Genomic DNA, 20,095 nt, shown 5'->3' with positions numbered 1-20,095 from the left:
CAGATTAGGGACTGAAGGCGTAGAATGATCCGGATGTGTCAGAGTCCAGCAGGGCACTCAGAAGTTTCGGGGGGTTACTCGGGGTTGTGGGGTGATGACGGACATGTGAGCACCCAAGAGGGCTCTCGCTTCTGCTGGGGGTGCATCTGGGGACCCTGCATGGGGAGGGGGCTCTGTCAATGCCGGCTGGTCACTTGGCAGTGTGGGCGAGGGGTGGATCAGTTTGCTAAGGTGCCGTAACGAAGGACCACAGACACGGGGGCTTAAAACAACAGAAATTTCTCGTCTTGCAGTTCTGGGGGCCAGGAGGCTGAAGTCAAAGTATCAGGAGGGCCACACTCCCCCTGGAGTCTGTGAGGGAGGGTCCGTCCTTGCTTCTTCCGGTTTCCCATGCTGCCAGCTGTCCTCGGCACCCCTTGGCTCATAGCTGCATTTTTCCAGTCTCTGCCTGTCGTGGCCACCTCTCCCTGTGTGTCTCAGTCTCTGTCAGTCATGTTGGCTTAGGGACCCCCTGGTGACCTCATCTGAACTCAATTACATCTGCAAAGACTGTCTCCAAGTAAGGTCACGTTCACGGGTACCCGGGGTTAGGACTTCAGTGTGGATTCTGGGGGTGCAGTTCAGCCCAAAGTAGGGGGGGGTAGCAGGAGTCCATCGAGAAGGGCAGCTTGGGATATGCTGGGAAAAGCGAGGTCTCTCAATATAACTGCACATCCTCAGAAAAGCCTGCGTGCGAAACCTAGACTGGGAAGGGGACAGTGGCTATCCGTGAAACCCTCATGCCCATTTAGCAGGTGGGAAAAATGAGGCCAAGAGCTGTCAAGTGCAGCAGGGAGACTTGGTATCAGAAAATCTGGGCTCCAATTCTCCTTTGAACTCTTCTGCCTCAGTTTCCCCATCTGCCAACAAGAGGGGTTGGGCTCAATGAGCCCCCAATGCTCCCCATTAGGGCAGCTAAGAGGCAGTGGATGCTCTAGCTATCAGGGGGAGAGCTGGGATGGGGCCCAGCTCTGACATCCAGCCTCAGCCGCTGTCCCCTCAGCACACCCGCAGGAGGGCTGGGAACCAGAGGCAGAGACACAAACCCTACTTCAGTGTGAGCCGTCTCGGGGCAAACTTGGCCTGCTCTCTCATTGGTATGCGTTCCCTTGCGTCTGTGTCTTTCTCGTCTTCCCCGTATCAGCTGCCGGGTCCAGGCTCCTCCAGAGAGGACTGGGGCCTGATTACATCTGGGGACGTGGCACTGAGTGAGAGGAGCCAGGGGAGCTGCTGACGCCGAGGAGGCCAGCCACCCTGCCTGGGTGGTTAACCGTCAGGGCCCGGCAGCAGAGCCCCGATGCCGTCACCTTCTGCAGCCTTCGGTTTGGCCGCCTTTAGCGCACAGCAGATGGGCTCCGCGTCTTCAAAGTGAGCAGAGAGGCGGCAGGAAGCCCCAGCTCGTTCCCCGGGCAAGGGTCATGAATGCGGCCCCTGGAACAGGAGGCCTGACCCCTCTCTCTCTGTCCCTCCCCACCAGCAGCCTCCTCCCCTTCGGTGGACTCCCTCTGCTTCCCCAAGCAGGCGGGTCAGGCCGCTGTCTGGAAGAGCCACCTGCCACCAAGGCTCGTGAGTGGGGCAGCCAGCCCAGGCCCAGGTGAGCAGCGGGGACGGCAGGGGGCAAGACAGCCTGCAGCGCAGTCTCCTTCCTCCTCTGCACCTGGGGCAGCCCGTCCACACACCCTGGAGCTCCACCGGGGACAGCCCTGCCGTCTCTCTGTGGGGACTCTCATCTCAGAGTCAGCCTTTGGTGACACTGGGTTTGTGCAAGAAAACGAACCCTCAGTGTGTGCTCACAGCTCCACCCAGGCCACGCCTGCTATGTGACCTTGCGGGGAGTGACTCAACCCTGCAAGCCTCAGTGCCCCCGTGAAGTGGGATCATGAAGTTTCTACTCCGCAGCATGTGGAGTGGGCAAGAGGACACACTCGAGGCACCAGCACGAGGCCCGGCGCAGAGTCAGGCTCCACGTGAGCGCTGTGTGCCAAGCCCTCGGCCGGGCATGGAGTTCCTGGGTGCTTGTCCAGTTCTGTGGCGTCGAAGGCCACAAGACCCAGCAAGGGAGGTGTGGCGGGACTCCCTGCAGCAAGCCGGGGCTCCGGAAGCGGAGGTGCTGATTTGGTGCCGAGCAGTTGCTAAACACAGAGTTGGGGCTCAACCCCCTGTCCACCCACGAAGCCAAGGCTCTCCGTCCTCACTCCAAATGCCTGCAAACTTGGACTTCGAGCCTGGCCCCCCTGAGACTGATCAGAGACCCCTTCAGAACCCCGAGAGCAGACCCAGCTCCCGAATCCAGTCCCTGAGACAGTTTCAAGTCCTGGAGGTTAGGCAGGAGCCAGGGGACCCCTCAGGACAGGAAGGAGCGCTCAGAACTCCCCTCCGTCTTTCTCCTGAGGACTGCCTGGGACAGAGAGGAGGGAGGCCCTGCACCCTTTTCGTGTTTGTTTATTTATTTTTGATGGCATTAAGATTTACGTAACATAAAATTAACCACTTCGGAGTGAATAGTTCAGTGGCACTTGGTACATCCACAATGATGTGCAAACACCACCTCTACTGAATTCCAGAACATTTTCATCACCCCAAAGGACACCCGTACCCGTTAAGCATTGTTCCCCAGTGCCCTTCTCCCAGCCACCTGGCAACCCCCAGTCTGGGCTCTGCCTCTGTGGCTGTCCCTATTCTGGGTATTTCGTATAAACGCATCGCACAGCGTGTGACCTCAGTTTTACCTGGTCTGATGGCAGGAGGGGGAGGAGCTGCAGCTGAGCCCCTCCGCGCTCTGCCCCGAAGCCCCCGCCTCCAGGGAAGGCTCCAGGCTGCTCGGAGGGAGCTCAGTCTGCCCCAGCCCGTGGCGGGCCTCCCTGCACGTGGCCGGACGGTGTCGTGGACTGGGCACCGGAGGTCCTGGGTTTCAGTCTCAGCGCAGCAGCCAATGCCGGGTCCCCATGAGGGTGGCTGCACCTCTCTGGGCTCCAGACGTCTCGCATGTTAAGCGAGAAGTTGAACTGGTGGGTGTCGGTTGCTTTGCACGGCCCCCCATGGAGTTCCACGGAGAGAAGTGGGACTTACTGTGGAGACAGAGGGACACGGTTGATCAGAGGGGAGGAGGTCCAGAACCTCTTCCTAAAATGGGAGGGGAGAAGGGAGACGGTGGCCCTGAACTCGGCCCAGGAGGGACGGTGGGCCGCCAGGCCTGTGGGCTCTCTGCTGCCCACCAGAGCCAGCAAAAGAGGCCAGGAGGGCGGTCAGGGCGGGACTGGAGTCCAACTTCCGGGAGTGGACAAGGGTCTGCTTCCCTCCACATCGGGCACCACCCCCAGTGGGTGACACCAGGACACGAGGGTGACCCATTGGCCCCTGCGAGTGACTGGGGAGGGGCTGCGAGCGGCACGGCGTGTGCCCGCGGGCAGGCGTGTGCGGGCCTCTGTGTGTAATCCAGCTTGTAAATTGCTCGGGGACTGTGACTGCGGAAAGGGCCGTGGAGCCGCGTGGTGTTATTATTTATGACAAAGCGCAGAGGTGCCTGCCGGAGACTGGAATGGGCTGAGCGCTGCGTGCAGGATGGACGGCAAATTGAACTCCAATTTTCTGCTCGGCAGTCTTTGTTACACGCCACAAAGCGCCGGTACACCGGGTCACCAGCCTGATGAATGTGTGTTCTTCTTCCGAGGCGACGGGTTCCATCTCTCAGCCTCCGCGCCGAGAGCGACGCGTGCTTTGCTCTTCCCTCCCCCCGGCCCAGCCTCGGGGACTCCTTTCCTGGGATCCAAACACAGCCCTGACCCAAGGGGAGGTCAGAGGCCTTGCACGGAGGCAGAGGTGGGCGGCCCTGGGTTGGAAACCCGTGTGACCTGGTCCCTCTCTCCCCTGAGCTTCAGATGAGAGCAGTAGGAGGGCAGTGGCCGTAAGGCGCCCTGAGTGGCTGGGAAGATTAAATGAGTAAACATGAGGCACTCAGCATGGAGCAGGCCTCAGCAAATACCTCCCTTGCTTTTTCCTTCTCCCTGGGCCGAGCTGCCCGGCCCTGACACCAGGGAAGGGGAAGTGGAGAGAAGCCCCCGAAACCGGGTGGAAAGTCCCCATCTGGGGTGGGGAGGCCAAGTCCCTAGAGGCACCTGCTGTCCAGCCCAGCCCTCTGCCTTCAGTGTTAGGAATCCGCGCTGGTGTTGAGTCTGAGCCACCCCCCAACCCCCATCTTCCCCCTGCTTCTGTCCCCCCCTCCTCTTAGGAGATGGCCTTTCTCCCAGGGCGGGCAAGGGGAGCAATGGCGGTGTCCCCCGAGAAGCAGGCCAGCCCAGCCAGAGCTCTGGGACTGCTGTGCGTTCCTCCTGAGTATGGTGGCACCACTGTTGGCCAAGGGGGTAGACACTGGAGAACCCCAGGCTGTGGGTTCTCAGAAGCATCCTCCCGGGGGCCTATGAGCCCTTGCTCTGGGCGCCCCCAAGCCTGTGGGAGGCTCATGTCTGTCTGTCACTAGAGTCCCCGAGCTCAGGGCATGGGCTGAGGAGTGGTACCCATGTGGTGCAGGGAGCTCACCTGCGAGGAACCTTCAAGAGCATCACCCGGAAGAGTGACAGGGGCAAGGGAGGCCTCTCCACGGAGGCCCCGGGGCCTGGCCAGGCAGCTGACCCCCAAAGCCGACCTTTATCGATTTCCCGGGGTCTCAGCTCTCAGCAGTAAAACCAGAGAACTGCTCCAAGCGTGCCGTCCTGCCTCGGGGTCACCGAGGGGAAGAGGATTGTGGTCCGTGCGCATAATGAAGTTTCTTGGGAGGAATTCCAGGAGTTAGTGAAAATTTTATTATCAGCACTTTTATAGCTCGAATGAATCTGAATACACTAAAATGATCATAGCACCGTTAGGCACAAACATTCTAATCAATGGTGTAAGTTTAATCTCTGGACCCTCCAGCTGAAACGTGAGAAAGGGCTGCCTTCGCCTCTGTTAATTGCGGAATAAACCCACCGGAATTGAGAACCATCTTTCTTCCACGCACGGCTGGGGCCGCTTTGGCGTTACTTACCTGTGCGCTGCCAGCGGGACGCCCTGGCTGTGAGACGGCTTTGCGGGGGTTACGCCAAGCACAGATGAGGGTGAGAACATCCCCCTTTTCCGTGGGCTGCTCCTCCGTGCTGGGCACCCGGCTAAGCACGTGCCCGTCTCACCAGGCCCGTGAGGTCGGCTCTACCATTCCCGTTTGCCAGGAGAGGAGACAGGTGCAGCGGCGTTACGGAGAGCTGCCCAGGGTCACGTGGTGAGTGAGTGGCAGAGTCCACTGGATTTGAGCCCAGGGGGTCCATGCCAGGCCCAGTGGTCATCCTCAACACAGCCACTCAGATCCTGCGGCGTCAGAGCTGGACAGGAGTGTAGAGACCCCCTAAGATGGTCAGTCCCCAGGAGGGGAAGGACCTGGCTGGGGTCCACGGCAAGTTCGTTTGTCCACTTTTTCATTTCTGGGGCTGGGGAGAGGAGGGAGCCCCAGTCTACCATCCGGGGGTGACATACTGTCGTGGGAGTCACCACACATACTGTGAGACAGGCGACCTCAGGAGTCGAGGGACAGGAGGGAGGACGTCAGGAACAGTGTTACAGGGGACGTGGCATTTGAGCTGTGAAGGGCTGCTGGACAGGAGCCAGCGTGGATCGAACACCTACATTTTTCCCACCAGGAAGGAAAGAAAGGGCGCCCCAGGGGAACAGGATGGCACGAGCAAAGGCCCTGGGGCATGGCAGATATGGCATGTCTGGGAAGGACTCTCCGGCGAGGCAGGACTCGGGCTCCAGACTCACATCCCAGTGCTATGGTTCTCTGCCACGCTGGCTTCTGTGGGATGATGGACAGAAGTTTCCATAAGGCCTCGTGTGAGTCTCCTAGGGCTAACAAAGTACTGCAAACAGGGTGGCTTTAACCAACAGAGACTTATTCTCTCCCAGTTCTGGAGGCGAGAAGTCTGAAATCGAGGTGACAGCAGGACCACGCTCCCTCTGAAGGCTCTAGCAGAGCCTCCTTCCTGCCTCTTCCCATGCCAGGCGGCTACCATGGCTTGTAGCTGCGTCTCTGCCTCTGTATTCCCGAGGCCGTCTTCTCCTCACCTGTCTCTGTCTCTGTTTCTTCTCCTCTTGTGGAGACACCAGTCATATAAGGCCCACCCACTTCAGTATGACCTCACTTTAACTAATTACATCTGTAACAACTCTATTTCCAAATAAGGTCACATTCTGAGGTCCCAGGGAGAACATGAATCTGGGGGGGGACGCTATTCAACCCAGCGCAGGCATCAGCCAGTCTAATCCCAGACGTGACACTAGTGACATCCCTTGGCTTCTATGCTGGGCTTTATTGTCACTCATTCACCACATAATTCCTGAGCATCTTCTCTGTCCCAGGCCCTGTGCCCGGTGCCAGGGCTGTAGAGAAACAGGAGGCATCGGCCCGGTCCTTCCGACATCCGTGTGATTTGTTCTTCTCTTCTCTGTGACTTTTTGGCTGGACGTACAATGGGCCGAGTCCTGGGGAGGTTGGGTGGAAACTCGGGCACATACCCTCCTTCCCGGCTGGGCCCCCCTGCCCGGCTCACGAGTCCCCAGGGCCATGTCGAGGCTCAGTTGCGCTGCCCGTCCTGGTGGCCAGCCGGCCCTAATCAGATTAGATGTGTATTCAAACAAATTGATGATCTGTTCCATTAGATGCTTTTCGAACACGCTTTCTGAGCAAGAAATCCATTCGGCGGCAGCAGCTGTGGGGGCCGTGGCATAATTGATTGCACCCTCCCAGGCCCCAAGTCGGAAGGAGCCTGGCTCCTGAAGGTCATGGGCGAGGACCAGATTAAGGAGGGCGAGAGCCTTCCTTGCTGGCTAATGAAGCACTTGGCATGCAGGCGGGGCCGTGCAGGGCCTGGCATCTGCCAGGAGACGGGGAGGCAGGGGAGGGGCATAAGTTAGCATCTCATTAGTGGGAGCAGCAACAGAAGGGGGGACTCCATGGGGAGGGGCTGGGGTGCCGTGGGGCCCTGGCCGGGTGGGCAGGAGCAGTGGGCCGTGCCAGGCATGGAGGTGGGAGGGAGGGGGAGCATCGGGGAGCAGCTGGAGGTGCCTCTGAGCCCCACAGCACCCTGTTCCTGAGCCCCCTGCCCAGGGTTTTGCATCCCTTCCTGAGGCTCCAGCTGTCTCTACCCCAGTCCTGACACTTTGCTCGAGACCTTATGAGCCATCCTGGGCAGAACCTGGTTTTTGAGCCAGCGTGGAGTGGCCATAAGGGAGAAGAACTCTTAAGTCTCAGATGTGGAACATTCAGGAGCCTGTGAGCTCCTTCGGGGGATGGTTCTGAGAAGCAGGAAAGGGGTGGGACGATGAAAACTGCCCGCGCCCACCCCCTCATCTCTTCCCATGTGGTCACCCCCAAAGGGGCATCCCTGAGGCACTGAGCTCCTTGGCTGCGGCTTCACACCCATTAGCTCGTTCAGCTTAGATCCTCCCGGCAGCCTCTGGGGCAGGGGTTTTGCTCTGTTTCACCCATGAGAGGAGAAGTAAGGCCTGGGAGGTGAATTTGCTGGAGGCCAAACTTGAGTCAGCATAGGAAAGGGATTTATACCCAATTTATCTTCTCCCACTGGGACCTTCAAGCCAGATTCCGGGAACAGGTGGTTCCTGGGGGCTTACGTGGTGAGCAGAGCTGTGGGGTAGGGTCCCCAGCACAGCCTCTTCTTCCCAAAAAGCCCCCAAGACTCTGGGCTTTGCCTCATTCTATGTGGCACCTCATGCCCTCGTCTGTTCATCTGCCATACTGTTTACCTCCTTCATCTTCAGGCTTCTTTCCCTGCACCTTGTTAGCTTATCCCTCTGGAACCCTCTGGAACTCTCTGGAACATTCACCCCCCCCCCACCCCACCCCCAGGCAGACCAGTCTCTCCTTGGGATGTTCTGCAGCCATTATCCTTCCAGCTAATTCCCAGCCGGGCCACGTGTTTCACCCTCACCCACCGGGTCATTGCAAGCTGGAGTAGGAATGCAGCATGACCTCTGCTCGTGACTTCAACACCAGTGCCCCGAGAGAGGCCTCCAACCTCGGTGGACGTCCCCCTTCCCTCACCTGCCACCTGTGGTGCTCCAGGTCAGGGTGTGAAGGGGGAGGCAGCTTCGGGAAGTCCTGTGTCAGCGACAGAAAGATCTGGGGCTCTGGAATCCACCAGATCGGGGTCTATATCTGGGTGGCAGAATCCAATTACAGAGCCTTTCCGAGTGTCAGTCTTCTCATATGTCAAATGGGGACAATGACAGTACTTTCCTTGACAAGTTCTCGTGACTCCTAACTGAGATGATGGATGTCAAGTGGATGGATGTTAACATTTCTATATCAGGAAAATTAGCTCTTGGCCCGTGATATAGAAAGTTCCATGAATAGTATGGAATAATGGTGGCAGCAGGAATAGAAGTTTGGGGAGAAGTGAGGTTTGGTGACGGCCCTGAGCCCCCGCTGCTCTGACGCAGGGTCCGTCCTGCTTGCGTCTGTGGCCAGCCAGGTCTAGGGAGCTGGGCTTCTGGGCACCTGTTAGGAGGCCGTGGTGATCAACCGGAACAAAGAGGATGGGGCCGAGACTAGGAGGTTGCAGGAGAAGAGTTTGCAGGTCTTGGAATTCCAGGTTCCCACCTCGTTCCCAAGCATTCCAGGGAAGCTTGGATGACCGAGCCATGACTAGGAGCCTGCAAAGGCGCCACTAAGAGAGAAAGGCTTGTGGATGTTTCAGAGCCAGGGAGGGAGTTTGTCCAGGCTCCGTACCCCTTTGTGCTTGCTCTAGAGGCCAGATGGACATCTTTTGGCCAGGAGGTGGCTGGCGGAGGCCTTCACCCCGGCTTCCCCGACCCACTGGCTGGCACTCCCAGCAGGAACGGCTCCATGGGAGGTGCGGTTCCCAGGGCTGGGCTGGCTGGGAAGTCAAATGCCCGGAGCCATGGAGGTGGAGGGACCCTGGCCACACTGGAGAAAGATGACATTATTTTGCAGGGGGCTGCAAGGAGGGGAAAAGTTGAAGTTGAGATTAGCTTCTGTATGGAGCCATTTAGCTGGAGCCTAAGGGTGACAATGGGAGTATTCAGTGGGAGTATCAAGGGGAAATGGCAATCAGTGGCCCCTTGACCTGGATGGGAAATGAGAAGGAAGCCCTGGGCTGCGGCCTTCTGCCCGCCTCTTCATTCAAGGGGCTCAGGCTGTGGTAGTCAGGGACCTCCGGCCATGTGACATCCCGGAATCACACACATAGGGCCTGTCCTTTCCCCTGTCCCCAGCAGGGCTACCCCATGACTGCTCACCCTGCACACTCACATGCATGGATTCACATGTCTGGTCATAAATGAGTAATTAATACCTGTGGTCTATAATATAAAAGTTACACAAAGTGGCAAGGTAACCCCCCTGCCCCACCCGAGTCCCCCGACACCCAGTTCTCCCCAAAGCGTCACCGGACCAGTTCCTCACGTAGCCACTAGAAAGAGCCTGTGCCTATACAAGCAAATATGTTTTTATACTTGAAGAAAAAAACTTCTACATAAATGGCAGGAGATTATTCCCCCCGACCCCGGTCTGTACCTCGCTTTTGTCACTTACCAGCAGTTCTCAAAGATCGTTCCAGCACCATCTACTGCGGAGAATTCTATTGTTTGGAGGCACGGCCATTTCTTTAACCAGTGCCCTCTTGGTGCACATTCGGGTCGTTTCCGAGCTGTTGCTGCTACAAGCCGTGTGGTTCTGAAGTGCTGTCATTTTGCACAGGCACAGTGCGTCTGTGCAGGGCAGATCCCTCGAAGAGCTGGTGAATTGGAGGATGTGTGCATTTCGGCTCTGACGGAATCGCTGAATCGCTCTCCGTAGACGGCGTGCCACGCCACAGCCCCGCAGAGCCGCGTGCCAGCGTGCCCGTCTCTCCACAGGTTGGCCGGCCCGAGCACCGCACTTTCCCATCTCCGCTGATGTGATGCGGGAGAAATGGTACCTTACGGGGGTGTAGTTTGCCTTTCTCCCAGTGTGAGGCTGAGCGTCTTTGTATGCTTTCCAGAGTCATTTGTGACTCTTGTCTGGGAACTTCATATCCTTTGCCCATTTTTCTATTGGTTTGTTAATCTTTTTCTTATTGATTTGTGGGAACATTTTTATATCAGGAAAATTAGCTCTTTGCCCGTGATAAGAGTTACAAGTATCTTCCCCCGGTCTGTCGTTTGTCACTCCTTTTTGTTTACAAGGCTTTTTTTTTTTCCCCCAAAGCAGAATTTTTATGTAGTGGAAGGTATCAATCTGTTCTATGACCTTCTAGAGTTTGTAGAGTACTTAGAAAGTACTTGGCAAGTACTTTGCCTCGCCAAGATTGTATATTTTTGAATCTCTGTGATTTTTTTTCTAGTTCTTTTAGAATTTCATTTTTCATGTTTAAAACATTGATCTATCTAGCATTTATTTTTGAGGTAGACTCTCAGGAAGAGATTCAACTTTATTTTTTATCCGCAAATGGCTCCCTAGCTGTTCCAAAACCATTTGTTGAATAATTGGTCTTTTACCCACTGATTTGAAATTCTACTTTCATCATACATTAAATATCCTCATATGTATTTGGGTCTATTTGTAGACTTCTAGACTATTCCTTCATCAATCTATTTGCACAAGAATACATGTTTTAACTATTGCAGCTTTATAATATAGTTTAGTGTCCACGCTAGTCTCCCATTTGCCACTCCTTTTCAGAATTTTCTTTTTTTTTTTAATGTGAACTTTAGGATCAACTTTTGTAATACTTAAAAAATCCTCAGTGTGTTTTTGAAGTGAAGAGAAGTTTAAGAGAATTACATCTTTTTTTTTTTTTTTTTTAGACAGAGTCTCGCTTTGTTGCCCAGGCTAGAGTGAGTACTGTGGTGTCAGCCTAGCTCACAGCAACCTCAAACTCCTGGGCTCAAGCAAACCTCCTGCCTCAGCCTCCCGAGTAGCTGGGACTACAGGCATGCACCACCATGCCCGGCTGTTTTTTTCTATTTTTAGTTGTCCGGCTAATTTTTTCTATTTTTAGCAGAGACGGGGGTCTCACTCTTGCTCAGGCTGGTCTCGAACTCCTGACCTCCAGCGATCCTCCCGCCTCAGCCTCCCAGAGTGTTAGGAATACAGCCGTGAGCCACCGCACCGGGCTGAGAATTACATCTTTATAATGTTAATTCTTTCTATCCAAAATTCTCCTCCATTCTCAGTTATCCCCTTCCCACTGAGAGTGTGGCTAACAGGACTATCATGTATAGTTGCACAGGTTGTATACTGCACCATTCTAGGACTAAGGCTGAAGGGAGCTGCTGACCCCTGCCAATATGATATGAGTTCTTCTCTCTGGGCCAGTCTTCCCATCTGTATATATGATCAATAGTAATAATGGCCACGCTTCCTATAGCATGTGTCAGGCTCTGCTCTAAGCACTATATATTTATTAATTTATTTAATCTTCACAGCAAACATATCCCCAATTCACAACTAAGGAAACTGAGGTGCAAAGAAGTTAAATGACTTTCCGCAGGTCAATCAATGATTTGTGTTACCCTCCTATGCATTCACAGCACAAAAATCTGTCCCTACATACACACACACACACACATACACACACACACATACACACACACACACACACGGATATGTCTACACACACAGAAACAGACCCACAGACACACATACTTGAACACATAGACGTGCATACACAGATGTGTGTAGACATATTGACATTCACAGATACATGGACACAGCCACAGACACACGTGCACACACATATGAACACAAACAGACACATACACACACTGTTATCCCACCAGCATCCTGTCCCCTCGTGTGCCCTTCCTCCTACACAACCCTGGGTAGGGCCTCCCTCCAGGATCCCCTGCATCCAGAGGGCAGGGGGCCTTTGGGGAGGGGGTGACCCCACCGCAGGGGCTTGGGGTGAGGAGCCTGTGAGCATAACATGGGATGAGGGATGCGGAGCACCCACCCAGGGCCTGGGACCCCGCAGAGCCTCGGGGAACGGTCTCCCTCCCTCTCCTCCTCCTTGGAGCCATTATCTCCGGCAGCCACCAGAATCAACCCATCCGAGCAAAAGTCATTCGGCTGCAGGCTGGCACCCCTGGAGGGGCCCGGGAATGAGCTGGCAAACGCAGACCTGGGAGCAAATTGCCCAGTGAGCAGGTTCGCAGAGGCGTGTGTGCGCTCTCGCGTGTGCACGCGTGTGCTTGCCGACGCACACACCTCCCGCCCCCTCTGATGGCTCTGGCTCTGAGTCAGCCCCACATCGAAGGGATTTAATCACTCGGGGGCTGGGAACGTTATTGTTTTAAAACAAACGAGTGATGACAGCAACGAACAGAGGGTTTTTAAAAACGCGATTCAAAGGGCTCTTGAAAGCTGCTGGAGAATATGAATGCGCCTTTGAAGTGAGAATGTGCCCATTTGTTAAGCTGAGAGTAGAGCTGGCTGCCTGGCAGGCAGCTGGCGGGAGTCCTTTTCCTCGGCAAATGGGTGCCCACCGCCCTCCCCGCCATCTGGCCAGAGGTGGGCCAGGGCCCCAGAGGCACAAGCACCCCTAGGAGGGACCAAGGGCTGGTGGTCACTCCCCCCGAGTCCCCACTCTAAAAGAAGTGCCTTCTCAATCCGTTTTCAGACCATGCGTTTGCTTGGTGGTTGTTAAGAGCGGTGGAAGGATGAGCAGGAGAAATGCGTGATTGGAAACATCCGCTGTCAGACAGAGAGAGGCAGAGAGCGTCGGGGTGGGGCCTTTTGCCGCACTTGCCCCCGAGCCATCATCAGCCCACCCTCGGGTTAGCCCCCACCGTGAGGGTTGGTAGCAGGGGTGAGAGTTCAAGGAGAGCCCCCCCAAACCATCCCACATTATACACTCATAAGGTTGAGCCCTTGGGCTGGGTGGTGGGGCAAGGCTTGGGGGCGCCCTGCAGCAGAGCTGCTGATGGGCCCCGTGCATACACTGCGGCTTCTGCTGAGCTGTAAGTCTGTGCCTGAGCCCAGAGAGAGGCCTGGAAACAAACGCTGAGCTTGTCCAATGACCACGTACGCCCGGTGCTACTGCTGCTCCTGGCCGCCCACTTCGGGTGCAGGAGGGGCCCTGCGGTCCCCGCCCCAGCCAGGGGCCAGCCTGGGTCCACTCCCTCCTCCTCTTAAGTCACCCCTCCCACCCTCCACCTCTTCTTCCTCTGGTTTGGTCCATTTCTTAGGCCGAAAGAAGGATCTGCTGGTGTCCCACCCGCTGGTCTCATAGAGGAAAGTTGGCTCAGGGACAGGCATCCTTCAGCATGCAGGAAAGGAATGACCATTTGCAGGACATCTACTTGGGGCCAGGCACAGGGCCAGCATTTTCACCATCACTGTCTCCTCCAGTGCGTAGATGTGCAGGTAGCTATTGCTCATCCTGTGTCTGCAGGTGGAGACATTGAGACTCAGGAAGGTGAATGTTTACCCATCCCTGGCAGCTGGGAATCAGTGGAGGGAATGTAGACAGGGCTGTGGGTGCTGGAGGTGGGGGTGCCCAGGGCCCGCCCTGCCAGCACCTGCCCATGTGGCTCCAAGCACGGCCCACCCTCTGGGCACAGCGTGGTCAGCGGGAGGGTGTGTGCACTTGGGCTGGCGAGCCTGGACCTGAGCCTCCAGCTGCCGCTTCCAGCCCATAGCACAGGCGGGTGCTCAGCAGGTGAGCTGTGGAGTAGCACTTCCGGGAACTCGCTCCCTCAGTCTGTCAAATGCAAGGGCTCCGGGCACAAACTCCGCGAGCCTGTGGGTTCTTTCCATAGATCCATCCTCTCCTCCCATCCTGGTCCCAGCGTCACTGAGGGAGGTGAGCGCTCAAATACTTGGCCTGAGCGGGGCTTAGCTCATCCCTCTGGGCTGTGTTCACACCCCAGCTGACCTGGGGTGTGAACCAGCAGGTGGCGGCAGGCTGGCTCGGGACGGGAGGACCCAGCAGCCGGGCAGTGGAGGGGCCCACTGGGTGGACTCTGTGCTTGAGGCCTTTGAGGGGCTCACCCAGCCTTGGGGAGCAGAACTCAGGAGACCCCCATCCTCTGTGGCTTGTGTCAACCAGGCACCTCCCTGTTTTCCTTGTGAAATGTGTGTTCCCTTGGGCTGGAGCACAGTACGTGCCCTTCCTGGCCTCTGCCCCGGAGAAACCCGGGAGCAAAGAGGATGGAATGGACAGGATCCCGAGCGGAAGAGATGGAAGGCGGCAGCAGGTCTGTGAGCTTGGGGTGGTCTTGGGGGGGCAGGAGGCGGCAGGGCTCTGCTTGGTACACGTAGAACTCACTCTGAAGACCAAGCCTTGGAGTGAGACTGACCCAAGTTCAGGTGCTTCCCAGCCAGGTGACCTTGGGCAAATTACCTGGCTACACCTGCTCCGTCTGCCCAGGAGCGTCGGGGTTCTAAATGAGCTGGGGCATGTAGGTGAGCAAGTGATAACCGGCGGCTTTGTTTCCCGCAGATGACGTGTCCCCGTATTTCAAGACGGAGCCTGTGCGGACGCAGGTGCACCTGGAAGGGAACCGCCTGGTGCTCACGTGCATGGCCGAGGGCAGCTGGCCGCTGGAGTTCAAGTGGCTCCACAACAACAGGGAGCTGACCAAGTTCTCCCTGGAGTACAGGTAAACTGCGCCTCCCTCCCTCCCGGCTGCCAGGGCCGCTGCCCTGCAGAACTTTAGGGCCTGGTGTTTGTGTGACAGTGCAGGGGCGGGGCGGGGCCTGTGGCTCCCACTCCAGTGCTCTTGGGTGGCGTGGGCAGCCCTGCCCCAGGGGTGAGACAGCTCCGCCCTGCTGATCCCAGGAGAAGAGCAGGGAGACAGAACAGGGTCTCAGCCAGAGAGGCTCAGAGGCCAGCAGGGTGGGCCTGAAGCAGCCCGGCCTCCCTCCCTCCTGCTCTTATCCTCCCATCTCTGCCTTTTTTATTGGCTCCAACCCTGTGGCTGGTGATTAATTCCCGGGCCTGATGTGCATAATCGGTTTTGTTGGGGAAACAAGATTGTCTTGCCCTGGGGATGTTGATACAAATCTGCCACCAGGGACAGGAATGCAAATGAGAGGAGGGGGGTTAATTGCTTGAGGTTCTTGTCCTTCCCAGGGACCACATCCTTTGGGATGTATGAAGGCCAGAGTTTGGGGTGACCCCCACCCCCAGGGTCTTTCTGCCTGGCCCCTGGCCTGGACTGGCTGGTGTAGTGTGGCCACGTTGGCGAAAGACAGCCCAGGGCAAGAGGACCACTTGTCCCTCCTGCAGATTGTGAAAGACCTGGATCAGGAAGCCAGAGGCCCTCCAGGGCCGGCCACTGTCAGCCTTGGGCTCCCCAGAAAGCCCACAAGGGGACCAGAGGGGCCTCCCTGGGTAGTCCCTGCAACGGTTTTCAGTCAGGGGCCCAGAGCTGTTCCTGACTGCCACCGGCTCCCCCCAACCCCGCCAGCCCAGGGTGCGTGTGGATGGATCTCATGAGTACAAGTGGTGCCAGGGCTCCCGGCCCGCCCTTGACTTCTCCTGGCAGGGAGCTGGAGGCAGGATCCAGGAGGAGGAGAGTCAGTTCTTTCTCTGGTTCAGAGCCGCTCTTTGGGGGCCCTGGCAGCTCTAGCACACAAGGGCAGGTGTAACCAGAAGCAGGTTCCATCCAGCTCGGCTGAAGGATCAGACTTGCCCAGCAATGGAATGGGCGACCTCTTGTCCCAGGTGGCATTCAGGTAGCAGTCAGGGTCCAGCTGTTGGTGATGATCATTGGTAATGACCAAGAATGTATTATAGGGCAGACGTTAGGATGTGCAGTCTGTGATTATCTCATTGGATCCAGCCAGCAACCCTATGAGTAGTTTCAGTTAGTTCCTCCATTTTATAGATTAGCAAACTGAGGCTTAACAAATCACCCAAGGTCAGATTGTTGAGCTGGGCTTCAAATAAAAGTTGTCTACCTTCAGAGCTGGAATTTTTTACCATCTACCACACTGCCTCTCGCTGAGGAAGGATTGCCGCAATTGCTTCCTTAATGTGTATCCTAAGAGATCTAAGTGCATTCTGCAAATTCTAGAAAACAAAGCAGTGGGGAGAATGCAAATATTCTATTTTATAGTTGTGTTGGGTGGAAGTTATTCAGGGGAAATAAATGAGCTTGCACTTGGAAATTCATCCCTTTTCTTGGGAAACTCCTAGCCCCAAGAGTGTTGGCTCGTATGGCATGGTGACAGTACTGTGCCTAAATGCAGATCTGATCAAGATTTTCCTCCGATCAAACACTTGCTGTGCCCACAGGGTAAAGTCTGCACTCCTTAGTACGACCTTAGAATTCTTCCAGGTCTGCTTCGATCTGGGCTAACACATGCCCACCAAACCAGACCATTATGGGTCTCAGGATAGTTCCCTGCCCATTCCCTCTTCTTTGCCTTTGTCCAAAGTGTCCCAACTCCTCCAGTTGGAATATTGCCCCTTTCAGAACTTTCTCTCTCCTGCAAGGCCCAGCTCAGATTCCTTCTCTTTTAGAAATCCTTTCCTGGTAGTACATGTGTCCTCCATCTCTCTGTCTGCCCCTCCTACACACGCGCACACACACACACACACACACACACACGCACACACTTCTCCCTCTCCTCTGTCCTTTGTGACTGTTCCTAACACATTCCCTGACACTTTGGCTTCTCACCATTTACATAGGACACTGCAAGTATATCACAGAACTGAAGTCAGAGCTTACAGAACCTTGGGACCCCAGGGACCCCAGGACTTAGAACCAAGAACTTGACACTGCCAAGCCCTCTTCCCACCAAGCTTCCCAGCTGTGCCCACTTCTGGTTTCATTCTCATAGTGAGTGACACTGAGAAGTTCAGGGATCACAGGCTGCAGCTGCTATATTGCAGAGTAGAAGGAACTTCCCTGGAAGTTTCACTTAGTGGTCCCAGGGAAGAATTCTGATTGGCCCAGCTCACATCATCCTTGACCAATCACAGTGGGCAGTAGCATGGAGCACCCCAGTTGGCCTGGCCTGTGTCACGTGTCTGCTTCAGGGCATAGGACACGTGTTTGGCAGCCTCCACACTACAGCTACGTGGTAGGGAAGGAGGGCAAGAGCTTTTAGCAGAAGGAGAAAAGGGAGGTGGGCAGATAGGAGCCAGGTGTGTCCACGACACCACCCTTGTCCCCACCCAGTAAGGGCCTGGACCACAGCAGGTGCTTGCTCTCTTGTTTTTCCTTCTTTCTTTCTTTTTAATTTTGAAAAGTTTCAAATCTTAGACAAATTGTGAATATCATACCACAAACAATTGTTAACATTTTGCTCATTTGCAAGCTCTCACTCTCTCCATACACACATATACACAGGCACTTTTTTCACTGAGCTATTTAAGAATTTGTTGTAGACCTGTCATTTCACTCTTAAGTGACATTTCCTAGGAACAAGGCACTCACCTACAGAACCAGAACACAATTTTCACACTTGGGAAATTTCACATTGATATGATACTGCTATCTAATGCACAGCCCATGATCCCATCTCTCCATCTTTTCTAGTGGACATTTATTTGTCCCAATGTCCTTTATGGCCATTTTTGTTGTTGTTGTTGTTTGCTACAAGATCTAATCAGGGACCACACATTGCATTTAGTTGTCATGACTCTTTATACGCCTTAAATCTAGAACTATTCCTCATTGCTTTTCTTTTTTTTCATGGCATTGATATTTTTGGGAGTCCTACCAGTTTTGCAGAATTGCCCTCAATGTGGATTTGTCCAGTTATGTCCTCATGATGAGACTCACATTAAGCCTTTTGGCAACAGTATTTGTAGGTGTGTGTCCTTCTTGATGCTTCCTACTAGAAGGCACTAACTACAGTTTTGCCCATTTTGGATGATGTTAGATTTGATCAACTGGTCAATGTGAATCTACCAGCTTTCCCCACTGTCAAGATATTGTCTTCTCTTTGTAACTGAGGGTGCCCTATGGACTGATCGCTGGGGACTGTGTGAATATTCTCCTTCCCAGAAGTCTCCCACCCAGTAGCCATCGATGAGTCTTACCTAAATCAGTTATAGATAAGGAGATTGTGATAAGGAGATCGTCTATCATTTCTGTTACTTACATTGGTTGGTGTTCTTTTGTAAAGAGCTTTCCCTTCTCACCCCCTTTAAAATAATTTAACATCAGTGTCAACTCGTGGGTTGCATTTTGTATTCAGTGTGTTGTAATGTAGCCATGTCATTGTTCACCTCAATGCTCATATTAACCCAAATTTAGCCGAGGGAGCTCCTTCAAGCTAGACCGTGGGTCCTTTGGACGTGTCCCCATTAGATTCTGAGCACTTCCTTGTTTGGGGCTCAACAGAATGTTCCAGGTTCACCTTTTACCTCAGTGCATACGGAAAATCACATTACACAGGAGGTCAGCCAGCTGTGCATCCTGCTACCATCTGGCCACCGCTGGACACTGAGGACTTCTCAGTCTTTTACAAACCCCAGGCTCTGAGCAGGGTGATAATATCCAATTTCAGGCAGGAAAATGGCTAAATGTACTCAGCAAGTTGATAGAAAATAAGATTAGAAGTGTTGCCATAAATTTAACTATGTCTCCAAAGGCAGGAAAGTTTGCATTTATGTCCAGTCTCTGAGAGTCTTTGTTCTTGGAGGGATCTGTCACTAAATGGGTCTGGGATGTGTGTGTGTCTGTGTGTGTGTGTGTGTGTGTGTGTGTCTGTGTGGCAGCTGCATGAAGGCCAGCCTATGCATCCTTCTGAGTACCTGTGACTGTGGCACAAGTGTGCGGGTCCCTGTCCATCACTGGGGTCAGAGAGGAGAGAGGAGACTTTGGAGAGGACCTATCTCAGTACGATCACGTCCCTGCTAGCTCTGTGACCTCGGGCAGCATTAGTTAGCCACCCTGGATGTATTTTCTCTTCTTGGAATCAAGTGCAGTAGTACCTACCTTCGAGGGTTATTGTGAGGATCACATGAGATTCTGTGGGTCAAGCCCTGTCCCTCACGCAGTAGACCTGAAAGTAATGGTGCTTGTTAGGACGATTCGACGTGTCTGTCTCAGTAGAATCGTGCGACGAATCTGAGAACAAACCCACCAGAAGTCCCATGTGCAGATGAGCCTGTCTCCTCCGAGAGGTCACCTGGGGCTCTGTTCTCCCCTGCCAATGACAGTGCCATGGCGCAGGACCCCTTCCAGAACTCCTCTTTGGCAAATGCTGTGAGAGGCCCTTGTTGGTGACAAATCTTTATCCATTTTGAAACTGGCCTTGAATTTCCAGTTTGAGAAGTAAAGTGGCTATAGCAGTTGAGGGGGCGTTAACTCTAGGGCACAAAGCAAAACCCAACTCTAAAGAAATAAGATCCTTTCTCTTATGTGAGCTGGCCCCTGCCTGGGAGACCTTCCCCAGGGTCTGGGCAGGCTCCATGGCCGGTGCCTACCCTGGAATAGATGCGCAGCTTTGCAAAGTGACTACCAGGGGCTGGGGGGCAGGGAGGCTGAACACAGCACTCATTGATATATTGGATCTAACGTGTCTGTTAGAATTTGCGTGTGAGTGTGTGACTCCCTCATAGCCGTGTGTACAGTTTAACAGTATGAGCGCGTCTGTGCGGAGCACATAGGTGTGTTTGTGCAACTTGCTGACCATGTGACACGGCAATGCACATAGCAGCCTCCTGTGTGGCTGCTGGAGCCTCCCCCTCCGCTCAGCTCCCCTCCCCGCCTGGGCCATCTCCCCAGGTTGAACTTGCTCAGCCTCAGTTTACATCAATTTCACCATCAAAAGGGCCATGTGGCTGGGGACGACCCCACCAGCTCTAGAAACAGCAGGACGGGTGGCCACGGAGCAGGAGGGAGGGAGGAAGGATGGAGGATGGACAGTACCACCCGTCCTGTGACCATGCTCTGGCGAAGTCATCGACCAGATGATTTTGTCCTGCCTTGGTAATACCTCCTGGCAGAATTATTCTCACACTTCAAATCAAATAGAAAAAAAAGGTGAGTGAGGCAGATGCCACACACAGACATACACACACACACACACACACACACT

The 20,095-nt window shown here is 54.7% G+C and overlaps 1 protein-coding gene across 1 annotated transcript in view; it reads left to right on the top strand.

Annotated features, from left to right (window-relative positions):
- SDK2 (sidekick cell adhesion molecule 2) overlaps positions 1-20,095 on the top strand; it is a 236,487-nt gene that overhangs the window by 93,344 nt on the left and 123,048 nt on the right. The window contains exon 2 of the mRNA XM_069483167.1: positions 14,532-14,691. Coding sequence (XP_069339268.1) covers positions 14,532-14,691 — 160 coding nt within the window. The remainder of the gene's footprint in view (positions 1-14,531; positions 14,692-20,095) is intronic.

Source organism: Eulemur rufifrons, chromosome 9 (genome assembly GCF_041146395.1).
Source record: "Eulemur rufifrons isolate Redbay chromosome 9, OSU_ERuf_1, whole genome shotgun sequence".
NCBI classification, from domain to species: Eukaryota; Metazoa; Chordata; class Mammalia; order Primates; family Lemuridae; genus Eulemur; species Eulemur rufifrons.
Note: the sequence above shows the minus strand (reverse complement) of the source record. Positions and strands in the feature narration are given on the sequence as shown.